The sequence below is a fragment of the Coturnix japonica genome, chromosome 1 (genome assembly GCF_054131305.1).
Source record: "Coturnix japonica strain WE chromosome 1, WE-NBRP24, whole genome shotgun sequence".
Lineage (NCBI taxonomy): Eukaryota > Metazoa > Chordata > Aves > Galliformes > Phasianidae > Coturnix > Coturnix japonica.
Window position 1 is genome coordinate 50,154,789 of NC_140663.1, and position 18,372 is coordinate 50,173,160.

Here is an 18,372-nt window from a genome sequence, read left to right on the forward strand (position 1 = left end):
GGAAAGGAAAGAGGCTGAATACAGTAGCTTGATTATTTTCATGAATGTTGAGAGAATAAAGTGATGGGGGATTGCTGGACAAGAAGTGAGAATCCTGGCTCCTGCTGAGCTGGTAGACATGGGTGAACTCACTCCCCATCGGTGTCCTATTTGCAAAGTGATTTAGAAACAGCATCAAGTTTCCAAGTCCCCTGAAATGTGGTAAGATTGAGTTAAGTTAACAAAAGGCCCTCAGCCTGGGCCAAGTCTCACTGTAAGTTCTTTATGTAAGTTCCTCCAAGTTTCTCATTAAAGCTAGGGGTGTATTCATCTTGAAGGCAATCTTTGTGTCACCTTTATCAGTGGAGGAAGGTGGCATACTTTAGGGGAAGGGAACAGACATCTAGGGAACAAGGAAGAGAAGAGAAAGCCTCATTTCTTCCAAATAGTATGCGCTGTCTGATCTTACACATTCTAGGCACTTCAGGGGAATCGCTAAAGGCAGCTTCAAACTCAAGGTTAGATTGCAGATAAAGATAGAGCTGCTGTGATAGTGCTCCTGTCCCACTTCCTGGGCTAGTCCAAGCAAAAACAATTCTCTACAAGAAATTGGAACTTGTCTTGGTAGGTGAGAAGAAACACTCCTTTGAGAGTTAAAGGGCAATCTATGTGAAGAAACAAAAACAAAACCAGCATGTAAAAAAAAATCCCAGAACTTTGGCTGCAGGGTGTGTGCCAGACTCAGGCTACATGCTGAAGCAGCAGCTGCCAGCAGATTTGCAGACAAATTGGAAGAATTCTTTCACTAATCTCATGTGTCAAAATATGGCATTTAAGAAAGCCTAGGAAACATCAAGAGCTGGCATATCCCATCACTAACACCACCACCCCTTCATATGCATCAGTAGATAAGAGAAAAACTCCCTGTGTAGAATAATTATTGTTGGCAAGAAGGGTATTGATGTTGGGGGATGGAGGACAGTTTTCTTCTCCTTACTTGTATGAGACCTGCACATCCTAGAGAAGAAAAAACAAAGTCCTGTTTTGACAAGCAAAGTGAGGAAACATGACTTACAATGTGACAGAGACAGGGAGAAAAAGAAAAACACCCAGGCTGAGAGCAACGCATGTCCTTTGCTGTGTGCGAATGCAGACCTGCTGAACCACGGGCACTGTGATGTTGAGGTGACTTCTGTGTTACATTAGGAAATCAGCACAAATATAATAACTGGAGCAGCTGGGTGGCTGATGGGTATCATCCCAACTTCTTCCTTGGGCTTACTTTTGATGCATGCAAGCAAGAGTCTCAGTGATCTACAAAATCTCTGCCTTTGGTATTGACCTTGATGAGTCACTTCCTTCCTTTTTTCCTTTTTGATGCTTATTGGACAAGACATTGGCAGAGAAGTGCATGTTGCATGGTACAGGAGCCTCTCGGATACCTGATGATAGAGCTCAAGTCACCACTCCTAATGCATTTTAGATGGGTAGGAATATTCTTGTCAGCAATCCAACCAGAAATAAATGCCCCTTACACGTTTTGGTGTCAGTTCTTACTGTCTGTTGTTCCACTGATCTTAGTGAGATTGCATCCAAGTCTGCAGAGCAAAACATAGGGTAAGGCAACATGGCAAAGTCAGGATCTGAGGCACTTGGAACAGATAAGCAAGTGAAATACCTTGCTTGGCTGCTTGTTTTCAAGGTACTTGCAGGGAATTTCCAGAGAAATAAGAAGATCCATTCAGAACATCTCAAGTCCATTTGTATACTTTTAAAATGTTTAGGTCACCAGGGAGCCTATATCCCTCTGCAGCCCATAATAGGAGTCTACTTGGACTCTATAGGTGCCTGACATCAAGACTTCTAATTACCTGCAGTCTTACAGATGCAAAAGCTGTCTTACAGTTACAGACCTTTCTGCAGGCCAGAGGGAGCTACTTTGAGCATTGTTCCCACTGGATTTTGTATCATGACTTTTATAAACAATAATTTTATTCTTATGAATGGTTAAAGCATTGTGTTTCAGATGGTTAGAGCATTATTTCTCCATAGTTCAGTGATCATCTTAAAACTTAGATTGCTTAGATCTTTCTCTCTGTGTGAGGTCCCCTCACAGTGTTTGATTCTTGCTGTGTTTTTCTTTTCTTATTTTTCCTTCAGAAACGTGCATGTCAAACCATGCCTGTGCTTAATGCAAATTTTAACCTTTCAAGAAATGTGTAGTACTGGAAACTGTCATTAAAAAGCAGGGCTGTGTGTTTGAGTAAACTCAAGGCCAAACTCAGCTGATTGTAATTACAGTTGCTGAGAAAACACTGTTGCAAATTGCCAAGGAAAAGCAGTTTCCCTTCCATCCCCCTCCACAGAATCATAAACATTTCTATGAAATGGAACCGTTTTTGGAAAAATAAAAGGGAGAGTGAAAAGCACATTTTCCCAGGAGGTTTAATTTCATTTCTTCATGTGTTTCAACTGCTATGTCCAAAATTTTTCCAGTAATCTCTGTTAAGAGGATGCCTTATTTCAAGATGCCTGTTTTGCAATCAAAGTAGAACGTGCACCAAAGTGCTCTGTCCCTATCTCACACTCCCCAGCTATCACAAAATCTTCTGACTGTCCAGCCAGTGAGGCTTTCTGCCCTGAAATGGCCTAATGCAACCTCTACCTGAGCTAACCTTAATCTGATAAAATTTCAGTGGTGCCAAATGCCAGCTCAGATCCATCTGAGGTTTTAGATTACTGCAGTGTATTACAATCTTTTGTCTTTGAGGGTGATGTGTGCACGGGGGCAGTGGAGAAATAAAGGAGGCATTCTATACACCAAAGTGTTTGGAAGTGGTTTCTCTGACTTCTCTGGGATGGTTGTCTGAGACAGCTGTATTCCCTGTGAGGAAAGCATGGCACAGCACAACCAGACCGAACATATTTAGACCTGAGTTACTGGCAGAACCAATTTATCCCACACTGCCTTGCCAGCTCTATATTTTTTTTTTAGTTTTAGCTTTTATTTTTTCACAGTGTGCTGAGTTTGTTTTATTTTAGACTCTTAAAAATAGGCCTGTCACAACTTGAGGCCCCTGTACGCCATAGGAAATGTAATTACAACAAATGAGTTGAAAGCTGTCGACTGATACCTGACAGACTCCAACCACAAATGAGATGGAATGGGCCACATGACTGTCTTCTCAGCAAAAGCACACAGGCTTCTTGTCTGGTCACTGGGGTCAGCATGCTCACAGTGAGTCAGACTAACTATAGAAAACACCTTGAACTAAACCTACTGCTGATCCCTCTCTTCCTATCTTTTCCATTCCCAGTAACCCTCATGATTCAAATAGGGACTGAGGGCAGGGATGGAAAAGTGAGAGGTAAAAGGAGTCACCATCCCTGGAGGTGTTTCAAGAACTGTGTTGATGTGGCACTGAGAGACACAGTTAGTGGGCATGGTGGGGATGGGCTGGTGGTTGGACTAAATAATCTCAGAGGTCTTCTCCAACCGTAACTACATATGATTCTACATTCTCTCTGGATTTGAGGACCTGGGTTACCCAGTGCATTACTGCACCACAACAGTTTCAGAAAAGGCAGAACCCTACCTTTGTCTCAATGAATATTGCAAATATCCAAATATTGCAAAAGGCTGAAAGCTGAGAAGACTTTAAATAAAACCAGTAACATTTTTTGATAGAAACTGGGTTAAACCCAACACTATGAAAGAAAAGTCTGATTTATTACACAACTCACCTAGGCTTAAACCATGGGTCTGAAGAATAATAGACTTCTGAAGACTAACAGACTTCTTATTCCAAGAAAACAAGAACCAAAAAGTAAAGAGAAATAAATTGTTTACAGCAAGAGCTAATTAATCCCATCCCAAACTATATTTGTTCAATGAATAGTGAAAATCCCTACAAACATTTGAAAGATTTCTATGGGGGAGTACATTGGAAAGAAGCATCTCCTTGCCAAATCCAGATAGCTTGTATCTGCCTGCTTCACACCTAGAAGAGTGCATGGAAAATTCCTATTCTGGGAGCAGCAGTGATCAAGGGGACTACTCTGGAATGAAAGTGCTTGGAAGACCCAAATACGCACTGAAGAAATGCACCAGTATCTTATTCTTTCTTGCAGTTGCTATGATGGCCAGTCTTATTCCTCAAGGTTTCTTGCTCCCTCAGTTCTTGATGACTTTGAGTTTGTTATAAAACAGATCTGGGGAATTATTGCAAACTTCAGGGCTGAGATACACCAATGCTATATATATTTTTTGTAATGTTTCCTGAGATTCTGGCATGATATTGACAAAATTTAAACAACAGTTGAAGGAGGCTCACAGCATACAATACCATCACAGAATGGTTTGGATCGGAAGGTACTGTTAAGATCACTGAGTTCCAACCCCCTGCTATAGACAGGGACACCTCCCTCTAGACCAGGCTGCTCAAAGTCCCATCCAGCCTGGCCTTGAATATTAAAACAGTATTGTGCTTCCCAGGAACTGACTCAGATCAAGATGTTTCCAGGGTACAGTCTTTCAGGCTTAATGAAAAAACACTTTGACAGACTTCTATTTCCTCCTGCAACCACTGAGAGAACCTGCACACTTCCCCCTTTCTGCATCTTCCCAAGGCCTTTATCATTTTCAGTTCCCTTTTTGGCTAGACCTACTTGTTGAAGATAGCATCTGTACCTCTCTTGCCTTTCAAGAAAGCATCATTCAGAAAAATGAGGAAGAAAGCACAAAATACATTTCACTGATATTCTCAGAGATATTATTTATTATTATTCAACCATTCTGTTCTACAAGAAATTTAGATGCCATCATATAACTGTGATACAAATAGTCTGGGAAGAGGTAAAACGTGCCTTACTCAAGGTGTGGAAATAAGCCCCACATAATATCAAGGTGTTACAAATGAGTAGCATTGATGTTTTTTCAGGCAAGCCCCACTAAATTCCCATGATGGTTTTAGCACAGGAGAACCCACATCCTATGAAAGACTCCCAGAAATTGAGTTTAAGTGCTTGTAATGTGAAAGAAAGCACAGCGATAGTAGCAAGGTAGCACAATCCTAGCCTGTGACAAAAGAGAGGAAGCCCAAAAGCAGCAGCCACAGAAACAAATGAAGAAACAGTACTCACCTTTGAAAGACCTCCACTAGGTAGGGATCTCCACTGCCTACACTTAAATGAGATTTGGGAAAGGATGGATCCTAGCTCCACCCTTTCTGGTCACTCAGATGCATGGCTTGCACCTGAGCTCTCCTGGGTTGGCCCTGCCTTCCCACCAAGTGCTCAATCACTGCTTCAGGCTGTGACTTGACATTTCTACTACACTGCTCTATTGGTCCCAGGTATCTGCTTCACAGTGCTGGCATCTAGCAGAGCTGAATCATCACTTACCACCCACGGTTTGCTGCAGAAGTTGTAGATAGAGTAGAGGGAGTTGACTGCGTGGACGCCACCATACTGGAGACCAATGATGAGGCTGCGGAAGTCCTCTCCTAATGCCATACTGTAGGCGTGCTGTCGGATAAGGACAAAGTCAGGCTTGAAGGACCTGAAAGAGAGCAGAGAAATAACACTACTTTTCACATTCAGTAACATTTCCAGCCTATCCCTGATTCTTCTCCATTTTTCCCCTCTAGTTTTCATGAATGTATGTTGTCATCTTTGGGCCTCTCCTCATGTGTTGCTTGTGCTAGAAAGTAACAAAACAAATTTAAAAAAACCCTAGTATTAATGAAAAAAAAGCAATATTCCAATAGAGCTGCAAATATGAGAGTCTAGGAAGAGGTCAAACAGATCTGCTGCAGTTTCCATGTCGCTGAGGCATGCACAGGAACAAGGCACACGTGGGAGCCAAGGGTCATAAATTCACTGGTGGGGGGATTCTCTTTTCTTTCAAAAAGCTTGGCCATATTTGGCAAGATCATTGCAATGTGCTATGCAGATGAGGGAGCAAATTTGTTTCCTGACGATTGAACTCGATATTGAAGCAATGCCCAGTGGGTGGGAAGATCATGAGGGATTTCAAAAAGCTATTGTACACGTCCATGCATTAACATACATTCCCCCTTTAATCAGTTCACTACATACGCAGCACATCCCAGGCTCTTATGGCTGTGAGTCAATAAATAAAGCAGAGGCATGGTAATGTAATTAATCAAATGAGCAGAGTCCAGAGCAGAATCCAGCACTGTGATTCACGGCGCGGACTTCCAGAATATTATTTAGCAAGTCTGGAGTTGGGATTCCTATGGTTCAACAGCAGCAGCTCTCAGCAAATCAACAGAAAAGCGAGGCCCTTAGGCCCTTTCTAGGTAAGCCAAGAGGACACAGATTTGCTTGCAAACAGTCAGATCTCATTCCTTGTCGATGCTGTGCCTTTGGAGCCATTCAGAAATCTCTGGAAACAGCAACTGGAAAGAAACAGTTTCCAAAATGGAGCTCAGTGGTTCACTCTTGAAGGCATAGAAGGGTCTTTGCCTCTGAAATGGGGGATTATTTCATACTTTAACAAATGTTGCATCAAGGACTTTGGAAAAAATTCCATTCTGTATTAAAGTTTTTCAGAGAAATGAGCTCTTTAACCAGGTCCCATTACCTCACTACCCTAGAACATTTTCCTTGCTAAGAGACTATAATTTCAATCCTTTGGATATATGAGCTGGAAATACTTTGGGTTTATGGTCCCTATTTATATTTCCATCATTTTGGCAGGAAAATTGGAGATGGTAAGTCTGGGCCAGATTGTGGCAACAAACTCTGTATACAGAACTCAGAGCAGCTTTGTTGTTTTAGAGCTGTTCTTTTTGTTTGTTGGCCTCAAGCTTTTGTTCTTGCTCTAGGCATGGCAAGGAGCATGCTCTGCTTTTGTGATGCAAGAGGCCAACTTTTGGAAATGTTGCGATTCCCTCCTGTGGAGTATTTAAACCCCAGCATGTTCCCTAATGTACTTGGCACCGAAGGTGGTACTTTCCTCCAGCAGCAAGATGCATAATGAGCATCAGGAGGGCTGTGCTATCACTGTGCAGCTGATTTATGAACCTCCCTGGTGTCAATGGGGTTGAGGCAAGCATTGACTCCCTGCTGAGAAACAGCAAGCAAATCCAAATCTTGGAAAGCTTTGGCTGCTCCATTCTTCTGGACTTGCCATGTAGAAAGCAGCCTGGAGGCAGGCACAGGTCTTCAGGAGGGATTCATCAGCTTCCTATGAACTAGACTCAATGTCTCCATCGAGCTGCTAAAAGAGTTGTAGTGCCTATATCAGGAGCTTCAGGCACATCCCTCTTTCATTTGGCTTACAGAGCAGGTGAGGAAGGAACCAGTCCTGGCTGGGACTCAGGTCTTTTTCCCAGACTTGACTCAGGGAATAACTATCATTAGCCACACATGTAATAGTCAAGGCTACTGCTCTGCTCACCCCAGAGAAAACATGAAATCATTAAGGTTGGAAAAGACCTTTAAGATCTTTGAGTCCAACCATGCCCACTATGTCCTTCAGTGCCACAGTCATAGGGATCTTGAACACCTCCAGGGACAGTGACTCCATCACCTTCGAAGGCAGCCTGTTTCAATGCATCACCACACTTTTGGAGGAGTTTTTCCTAACATCCAACCTGGTTTTGCCTTTGAACATCTCCCAGAATCCCAGACTGTGCACATGGTGCCATGATGGGAAGGAAGCCTGCAAGGAAGTGTCACCCGCTGAGGGGAGAACACAGTGGCTGGGAAGCTGCCTTTAGCAGCTTTAGTTCTGCCAGCCAAAAGCTTAGAAAAAAGCTCTTGTCTTTTCAGATCCTGGCAAAGGAAGAGTTTTTCAGCTTAGAAGATGGACACAAGAATACAGAATAGAAATAGAAAAGCCAATTCTCAAGCTCTGCATCGTATAGGAAGGCAGGGCAGTCTTTCACATAGCAGATGAGGAGTGAATCTCTAAAGTGAAGGTGGATGCTGAATCTCTCTTTTGCACTGTGGGACAATGGTGATGTTCCCATGGATACTGAGAACAAGGCAGAGGAGTGCAGGGTCTGGGACTAGCTGCGAATAAACATCAGCCAGAGAGCCGGGAGCCTGTAGATGTCTGTAAAGTGGAAGCTGAAACCAGTGGCAAAATGTGTGAGGAGAGGATAGAAAGGACAGCAGGCAGTAAAAGGAAAATAAATAATTGCAGTAGGAGTGGCAGTGTGAAAAATGAGTAATGGGAGTACACATGAGATGCAGAGAAAAAGGCTTAATTGCTTCACACAAGAGGATTCATGCTTTTCTGTAGGTTACTTTTGCAAGCTACTCCTCATTCACAAAGTGCAAATCTTTAACATAGTGAGTCTTGGATTTGGAACAACCAACAGTATAAGTGTTGTTTTTGTTTTTTTTTCAAGTTCAAACCAAGCCCATAGTATCTCACATGGCAGAAAGTTCAGAACCTTGGCAGAAAATGAGTTAGGCAGAAGTCCCACATTTGAAACACTGCTGCATTGGGAGAGCCAAACTCAGTACCACCTCCTGTGCTGAGGTCCTAAGCACCCCAGCCCATCAGGTCTAGAAGAGGAACACAAGCCCTTTGTCTTCACTAGATTTTATTGCTCTCTACAAAGACCTGAAGGGAGATTGTAGTGAGGTGGAGGGTTGGCCTCTTCTGCCATGTAAGCAGCAATAGGACTAGAGGGAATGGCCTCAAGTTGTACCAGGGGAGATTCACGTTGAATGCTGAGAAATACTTCTAGAGAGAGTCAGGTGCTGGATCAAGCTGCCTGGGGATGTGGTGGAGTCACTGTCTCAGAAGGTGTTCAAGAAGTGTTTAGATGTTGTATCAAGCAGCATGGAAATGTTGGTGATAGGCAGACAGTTGGACTGGATGATTTTAGGGGCCTTTTCCAACCTTGGTGATTCTAGGAAATAACTACTGAGAATTCATTTTCCTCTGGAATGGAGAAATCCTTTCAATTCATGTGGCTGCAGGCTCTGATGGATGGAACAGCCACACATGGCTCAAGCCTGTCAGTGGTGCACAACAGGATCAGCCACCCCTTGGGTGAGGCAATTCTTATAGGTGTCCATGATTTTTCCTCCCTTTACAATGATTGCCTTCTTGTCCCAGAACCTAGCCACAGACCATGGCAGCCACTCAACTTGCCTTTCCTCCTGGTAACTGAAACCAGACCAGCAAAGTTAGTCACTTTCGATGCTAATGAGTTTCTGTGAGGGAGTTGTGGATGCTGCCAATCCTGAGCCAGGACTCTGGTGCAACTGTGTGAGATGCTAGTTTCATTTAACAAAGTCTCTATAAAACTCATTCCAGTGTACTTTGAAGTTTTCTTGCTTTCTTAGTGGTAAAATTATACTTCCGTGACCAATCCAAGTATAATGCCCAGATCCAAAATACCTAATGTTTTACAGGAAGGAAGAGATCTGACCACAGAATATAATTTCTTAGGTTGGACTCATGTACTCTTAAATCTGTGACAGTGTTATCTGTCTCAGTAATGTTGTCATCACGAGTGAAGGAACATAAGATATCACTGATGATGACTATGGATGTTAAACATCTCAGGAGTAGCAGTTGATATTCCGATGACTCTGGTTCTAACTTCTTGAACAATAAGAAGAGAATCAGCTCTGAACACTAACATTTCTCTGCAGAAAACAAGTCTCCAGCAACTGTGAATGGATAGAGAAGAGATGATGACAGCAAATCCCGCTGGGAGTCTTAGTGCCATAAGGAGATTTCCTATTTCTTATTTCTGACTATAGACAGGAATCCAGCATGTTTCCTGTCCCTTCAGCTATTGTCTCCAAAGCATAGAAGCTTCATGGGCATGAAGAAAGAATGTACAAGAATAGATAATGTTGTCAAAATACCCTTTATGCATCCCTTCCATCTCCAATGGTGAATAATCATCTGCAGCCAACTCAGACACCTCAGCAACATGAAGAATTCAGAGCAGCTTTTGCCTATGCTCTGGGAGAAGGATGGGCCCTTCTGTTTTCTCTCTTTAAGATTTCCTGACTTAAAAGGCACTTCATATCAAAAGGAAAAGATCTTCCTTGAACACTGATGAAGGACATCCTTATTTCAGGGTCTGTCATTTCTCTGTTATTCAAAGAGACTTCATGCAATCTGCTGACCCTTCCTACTAATGAACACATTTTTTACTAAGTTCTCTTCTACATCCTTCCTATCAGCTTGGTGTGCCATAGAGAGGAAGAAAAGTGTGTAATTGTGCAATACGATACAATAAGTTTTGCATTATTGGGAATTAATGGAGCCTTCAGGCAAGCTTTGGTGGCATAAGTCCAAACACAAAGTGACTGCAACTACCTGAGAAGAGCAGTAATCCCTCCAAATATGCAGTGCCTCAGGTATCTGAGAGCTAATTAAAATGGCATTTATAAATAGGAGCAAGTGTTTCATTTATTTTTTTATTTTTGTTTTACTTGTGTGTTAATGGTATTAAGTTACTGAAAAGTAATAAGAAATCTATGACATTTTTGCCTACTTACGTGTTGATGTTATGTTGGATGTTATGGTGCAATGGGTAATTTGCTAATAAAAAAAATCATTTTCAGTCTTAACCTCATGACACCATTTTCCACAGAAAGAAGTAAACCTTTCTGTGGTTATTCAAAGAAAGAATGAATGTAAGATTAGGCAGAGTTGGTCCTTGAGAAACAAGTAAGTAAAACACAGAATAGAGAAAGGCCCAACTTTATTGGGCTGAAGAAGAGGAACATGGAGTCTTTGGGGGCAGTGTGATCAAGAAATGTCTTGGGGAAAGCCATGGGATGTGGGAGAGATCAATGTAGAAAAAGCAGAAGGAAACAGGAATCGTGGTCTTTATACAGTCTTTATACAGTCTTTATACAGACAAGGACACCTTGGAAGAGGCTCTGATTCACTACTCAGCAAAAGACCAATAGTTAATGAGCTACAAAATCATGTCATACACTCTCCAGCATTTTCTGTTGCAATCTCTGAAGTCTGTTTCATGTTTTACTTCAATATTGATTGACCTTGTCAAAATTGTGTAGATCCTGTTGACGTCTCAGGGAAATAAAAGCTACACTTGTCAGCAGCAGCTTGCCTTTAAAACACTTGCAGTCCAAAGCTTTCACAGGAGGAGATCCAGGTCCACTCTAGTCTATCAGTGCTCTTTTTATACTGGACACAGTACTCCAGATGTGAATAGTGTCTCATTAGCTACACTCTTGCTACTAATGCCCGGTGAGCCATTAGGATACTTCACCACTAGCGCCTAGTGGTTCATTAGCCCACCAGAGCTTCCCACCCTCCAAGTTGCTGCCATCCAAGAGCTTGCTGAGGCTGCACTCTGTCCAAGCAACAGATAGTTAACGAGGCTCCAACTCAACTAGTATTGTGCAGGTGCAGCATGACTTTGCCCTTAACATCTCCATTTGTCCTTTCCTAGATGAAGCCATAGTAAAAACCCCTGCAGAAAGGAGACAAAATAAAGCAGAAATGGAAAAAAATAGCTGATCAAGGCTGAAAAAATCTACCACAGTTCCTAATCACTCCTGTGTCCAGTCCAGGATTAACTAATTAATGAGCGCTCTAGGCCCTGGCAACACACTTCTTATTGGAAAGAATTGCTGTAAATGTGAAAGGGGCCAGGGAACAGTTTAGTCTCGGAGATGCTCCCCACCCCTGTCTGCTCAGTGTGACTTTTGCTTTCTGGCAGCTGTCTGCAGGCCAAATGTTTTCCCAATATCTGTCAGCATCCTGCCTGCATGTCAGATGCGTGCCAGCTGCTGGGGAGGTGAAGGGGGACATTATTCATCTGGGAGATCAGTAAGCCCCAGTGGGAGAAACAGGCCTCCAAGCAGCTGGTCAGCAGCAGGAGCTGAGATGGAGGCAACTGAGAATAAATAAAAACACACCATAACTTCTTTGCTCTTTGTTATTTTCGGCTTAAAATAGAGGAGGGGGACAGGCAGGTGAGGAACAAGAAGATATTATCTTCACCCACATAGGAATCATTTTTCGTATGTCCTACACCAGCAACCAGGATCAGTAGCAACTGTCATGACCTTCCGGGATATTCTGCTGATAGAAGAACTGTGAGGAATCACCAGCTCCTGTGAGTGAATAGTCTCTGAGAGGCAAAAAAATAACCACCTCCTAGTGATGTGCAGATGCTGTGGTTTTATGATTTCTGTTCTAAGTATTCCACATCATAACATCATGTAGTGTACTGGGAGTTTAAGAGTTAATGTTCCAGTTCCATGTGTCGTCAACAGTTCTGGGTACCTGTCTCAGAAGAGAAAAGGTGAACTACAGCTCCCAGAAGACCTCTTTATTCTGTTTCTGTTTTCTGTTCAGAGGGAAAGATAAAATGGACTGAGAGCTGATCTCCCTATCTTCCCCTATCCCCCTTTCCTGAGGTATGGGTCCCCCCTCATTAGTCACGGAACTATGCCAAATCTGTCCAGAACCTTGAAAATCTACTGTGTAGTGAGAAAGCATGGTCTCTGAAGAGCAGAAAACTCAAATGTCTCTTTCAGAGAGCAGTTTATCAGTAGCCTGGTGGAGTAGGTGAACCCACTGCAATGGGAAATGTTGCATCAGGAAGGTGACCATATCAAGTCTTGCATCCTGAAGCTGAAGACTTTTTTTAGCCCAAGTACATCTCCTGGGATCCACAAGCAACTGTCAGATGCTGGGATGGCCAGTTTCATCCCCATTTCACCAATGAAAAAGGATTTTTTGTACTCATCTTTTTATCAAAATTCCTTTTGGGAAAAAGGAGTGCTTTTGGATCTTTGTCTATGTGGGATGGAGATTAAACAAGCAGATGACCTGTTATCAGTGCACATAGCTTAGTATAAGCACCGAGTAGCTAAAAATGGGAAAGCCAGTGCTAATTAAAGGAACAAAATGAAGAAACAATGCATTCATGACCACACTACAGCTGTCAGTGATGAAGGCACAGCACCCAGGATGTGAGGTGGATAACACACACAGGTTTTTAGAATCATAGAAGACCTAGAGTTGGAAGGGACCATTATAGGTCATCTATTCCAACTCACCTTCAATGAACAGGGACACCCCAGCTAGATCAATTTGTCCAGAGCCTGATCCAACCTCACCATGAAAGTCTCCAGGGACAAAGTAACAAAGACTCTGGGCAACCTGTTCCAGGGCCTAAGTACCCTTAATGTAGAAAAATTTTTTCTCATATCCAACCTAAATCTTCCCTCTCTAAGCCTGAAGTCATTTCCCCTTGTTCTATTACTACAGACCCGCTAAAGAGTCTGTCCCTTTCTTTCCTGCAGCTCCCTTTTAGGTACTGAAAGGCCACACTCTCTTCACTTACAGCCCTCTCTTCTCCAGGCTGAACAGCCCCAGCTCACTCAGCCTGTCCTCATAGAAGAGGTGTTCCATTCCATGGATCATTTTTGTGGCCCTTCTCTGGATGCACTCCAACAGGTCCTCATCTCTCCTGCACTGAGGACTCCAAATCTGGACTCAGTTCTCCATATGAGTCATAATCAGTGCAGAGTAGAGGTGCAAGGATCACCTTCCTCAAGGATCACCTTCCTCAACCTACTGACCACTATTCTTTTGTTGCAGCCCAGAATATGGTTGGCATTCTGGGATGTGAGGACACACTGGTGGCTTGTGTCCACCTTTCCATCTACCAGCACCTCCAGGTCTTTCTTAGCATGGCTGCACTCAATCCTTTCATCCCCCAGCATGTACTGGCAGTGGATATTGCCTCAACCTGGGTACAAGGCATCACACTTGGATTTGCTGAACATCATGAGGTTCACTTGGGTCCACTGCTCAAGCTTGTTTAGGTCTCTCTGAATGGCATCCATCCCTCAGGTGTGTCAATTGCACCCCACAGCTTGGTGTTGTCAACGAAGTTGCTGAGAGTGCATTCAACCTGTCTGTCAGTGTAATTGATGTAGGTATTAAAGAGTACTGGTTCCAGCACGGACCCCTGGGAGACATCACTCATCGCTGATCTCCACCCAGACTTAGAGCCATTGTCAAACACTGTCTGGAATCAATCTGGCAGACAGTTCTTTGTCCTTTGAACAGTTGACCCGTCAAATCCATATCTTTCTGATTTGGAAAGAAGAATGTTGTGGAGTACCATGTCAAAGACCTTACTGAAGTCCAGATAGATGACAACATTCCTTTGTCCATTAAAGCAGCATACTATCAAAAAAGGCCAACAAGCTGGTCAAGCAGATTTTGCCCTTGATAAAGCCATGTTGGTTCTCCTGTACCACATTCCTTTCTTCCATGTGCCTTAGCATAGATTCCAGGAGGATCTGCTCCACAATTTTTCCCACTATGGAAGTGAGACTGACAGGTCAGTAGTTCCTGAGGTCATCCTTTTTACCATTCTTAAAAATAGGTGTGATGTTGTATTCTTTCCAGTCACCAGGGACTTCGCCTGATTGCCATGACTTTTCAAATAACTTTGAGTGGTTTGGCGACTACATGAGCTAATTCATTCAGAACTCTGGGATGCATCTCATTGGAACCCATTTTACACTGAGTAGCCACACTTAGGCAAGGCCTGAAAGATTAAATGCCATCCCATCGCAGGGATTTTCCCATAGAAAGGGTTTTTCCCATATACTTGGCTTCACTCTGCTTCTTTGTCTGTTTTGTCACTCCTTTCTACTTGCCAGGGCCGTTGCTCCACACAGGTCCTCTTCTTTTAAATGATGGGCACCTCTTAGTCCATCAGCCATTGTACTGTGGTGCTACAAGGAGGTCTGCAACAGGGCATCACAGTGGTAGGTCCCATGTAGACATACCAAAATGTGCTTTTTGCCCTTGATGATCGCCCCAATGGCAAAAGAGCCAGCTCCACAAGGAGACAGGAGATGAGAGCAGTCTGGCCCATGATTAATTTATATCTTTAAAAGTCTGAAATGCTCTCAGAGACATTAGTATTCCCTATATAAGAAAACCATCCAGATTTCCAGTATTTCCCTGCCTTAGTCCCACATCTACTGGAATTAATAGCTGAAGCCTTGTAAAGCCCAAAAGGCAAACACAGAACTGTGTTTAATCTAATGCAGAGGCTGAGATCATAGTTTAGTAGTCTAAGTGTTGTCAGAAGCAGAGACAGCTCAAATTCTCATTTATACTGAGACACTTTTATAATATCCTGAAAGTATAAATGCACCTCAGAATGGGTGCAGTGCCAGCACTGACAGCCTTTTCGCACTATGGAAATGTTGGTAAAAAAGGCCCTTCAGGGAAATGAAGAACAAATGGAAACAAAAATCCCACTCTTTTCATCTAAACTCACCAGAGATGAGACAACCTAAGAGCTTTCTAAGGTACATTAAACTCCAGACAGTTCAGTATGAGTGTGAGTGTGTGTGTGTGCATCTATGTCTGTAGATCTGTAAAACAGGAAGTTGTGGATGCTGTGGAAGGAAGATAAAGGATTCACTCAAACAATTTAAAAACAGACATCACCCATGCTTAATGTTTTTTTTCCCCACACTGCTTAATTACTCCACAATGGTTCATTCATTGCACAAAGGAAGGCTCCTTCTCTGTTGAAGGAGTCACTGTAAGTCAGTGAGAGATTTTCTGGGATGAACAAGTGCCACCTCCTGTTTCCCATATTTGAGATTTCACTGGGGAATCTCTGATACCAACTGTACCCAAAGATGTGCTGGGATAACAAGGACCAAGACATAGAAGTTTCTTCTGACTGAGCCCCAAGTGCCCTGCTCATCCCTCTGCTCAGTCCCTGGTCAAGACAAAAGAGCAGCAGGTCACACAGTGAAATAGGGAAATGGTAGAAAATGCATGAGATGTTCCACCACAAGCTCTTTGTTTTCTAACTGTGAATAAATCTTGCTGAATGGAGTGCTGATGGAGGCACTGTGTTCTGTAGTGGAAATGGCACAGGGAAACACATGCAATTTTGCAGACTTGTTAGGTTATATTTCCTATCTCCAGCACCACGTTTCAATTAGACTGTCTCAATCATCCTATACTACAGACGTACAGAACTTAATAGACAGATAAAGGAGTTTCATTATTGCAGAATTAAACACTGGGAGCCACATTTTTACTAAATTTAAGTAAGGCAAGTAATGCCTGCTTCAGTTGTGTTGTTTGCAAACTTACTAATAGTTTCTTGTTTAAGGATACATGGACTAGTAGTTGTGGAGGTCTACATACTTCTAGTTCCTCGCTCTCTGTAATTGACAACAATGCTTATATCTTCTCAACAAAAGAAGATTTATTTTCCAGGTAGCTCTTTCCTTGCACAGCTCAAGTCAGTTGGTACAAGGTGTAGGAGAACAACTTCAATCCAAGGTGGCAGAAAAGAACAAGAGATCAGCAAGGAAAGAGCTTTCATTTTACCATATGATAGGAAGTCTCCTGTTTAAAGAAGGAGTTAGGAGATCTGCTGCAATATGACACAATTTAGTAGGCTAAGAGTTCAATTAACATTATACAAGACTGGAGAGGAAATCCAAGTAGTTGCTTTATTATTATTATTATTATTATTATTATTATTATTATTATTATTATTATTACTCCTATTATAAATAACAAAAGTGTTTATTGTTTCATTGATTTAAAATCCTCTGCCTTGCATTGTATTTACTATTTTTAGACCAATCTGCCACCTCTCTGTGCTCCCGGAGGTTACAGCATCGACAGTAGCTTGATGTGTTGAAATGCTATACACATCTCTACACAAGCAGAGCCAAATCCTCTTCCATAGGCACTCACAGATGTAAACATAAAAAGCTGAACTGCTGCCACTCACAAAAAAATTTACATTTATATATATGTAAATATATACTTCATATATAAATAGCCACATGAGGCTAGTTTTTATGTATGTGCATTAACCACGAGCAGAAGCATGAACACCATGCTTCAGACGCTCCTGTGAAATAAATTTTGTCTTCAGTTTCAGTTTAATAGCTGATGAACTTTCTACTAGACATATGAATGGCTTTGGGAGGAAAAGCATGGGAATGAAAATGAAGATGTGATCAACCTAGGAAATGGTTCTTGGGAAGCCTTCCAGAGTAGTGAGCAAGTGAACAAAAGAGCACATTAATGCTGTGCACCGTCTGATGGATGCTCCAGCAGTAGGTTCATGGGATGTGTGCTGTCTTTAACTGAGAAACAGACATTCATGGGCTGAGAGAAAGCAAATGGATATAACAGACCTGACATTTACAGTTTTTTTGCAGACACTCTTGTAACTGTGCCAAAGAACGGAGACTTGTGGACGTTCTAAGAGATGTCAAGGCCTGTAATGAATTCATGGACCACAGTCACAGCTAACTGACAGTGACAGTGTTTTGGAAATGTCCTGAGAAATGAAACTGAGCTCAGCACTATCAGAATCTCCATTTTTCATATGCTCTAATAATCCCTTTCAAAAATCTCCCTGCATGATATCTTAGATATTTGTATACCTATTTCTGAACAAGCATCAAGTAAACAAAAGTGTCAACTAAATGTGAGAACATCGTTAAGTTTCAAGATATAATATACACAAAAAGTGCAAAAAAGAAAAGGCAGAAAAAGAATTAGGGAGGCTTGGAAAATGGATTGGGAACGGTAATGAGATTTCAATCAAATACAGAAAAGCTTTTGTGCCCAAAAGTGAAATACAGATTTGAAAGTTTTAATGACAGAAATGTAGGCTTGGGAATAATAAAGTGGAAGGTAATATCAAGGCTCTGTAAACAGAAGCAATTTTCCATCATACACAAATATGACTTCCCACACTGCTCTTTGTATAGGACTGGTAAGATTGAGTCAAAACTGCAGGCACCCTGGTGTCCAAAAGAAAAGAAATATCACTTTAGTAAAATGAATTGGACTTGTGATTGGGAAAGCATTGCTCGTGAAGAATCTTTGTTTGCAATAACTGCAAATTATGAAGTAATGTTAGCAGGGAAAATCATCACCAAATAATAAGGTATTACCTGTGAGATATACATCAGGGTAAGGCTAAAGCATGGGGGATCTCATGCAAATAAAAGGTGAGATTTATGGGACAAATTGAGATGAGAAGACACATTCATAGAAGGGCTTTGTGCTTATTGCAAAAATGGTCTACCAGTGTCAGGATCTAACATAGGTAGACTAATGAGTGCAAAGCACTGTTTACAGTGGAAGACAGTTGGCAGAACAGGAGACATAAATCAACAGCAATAAAGGTTAATAATCTCTCCCTCTATTAGGAGGTGAAAGGCTAAAAATAACCTGAAAATGAGGGATGAAGGATCTGGACTGGAAGCAATGACTAGATGGCATAATGTGCAATTGAGACCTGGTACAAAACCACCAGTATCAAGTCAAACTTTCCATCATCTTTTGGGAAACCTCCTAATCATCATAACTGCGTTGTT

General features: G+C 42.1%; 1 protein-coding gene across 2 annotated transcripts in view; it reads right to left on the minus strand.

Moving 5' to 3' along the window:
- Window positions 1-18,372, minus strand: part of SYN3 (synapsin III) — a 191,540-nt gene that overhangs the window by 130,224 nt on the left and 42,944 nt on the right. For both annotated transcript variants that reach the window (XR_014943349.1, XM_015863657.3), the window contains exon 5: window positions 5,383-5,539. Coding sequence is in view for 1 of the 2 variants with exons in the window: in XM_015863657.3 (XP_015719143.2) it covers window positions 5,383-5,539 (157 nt within the window). In the remaining variant the exon portion in view is untranslated. The remainder of the gene's footprint in view (window positions 1-5,382; window positions 5,540-18,372) is intronic.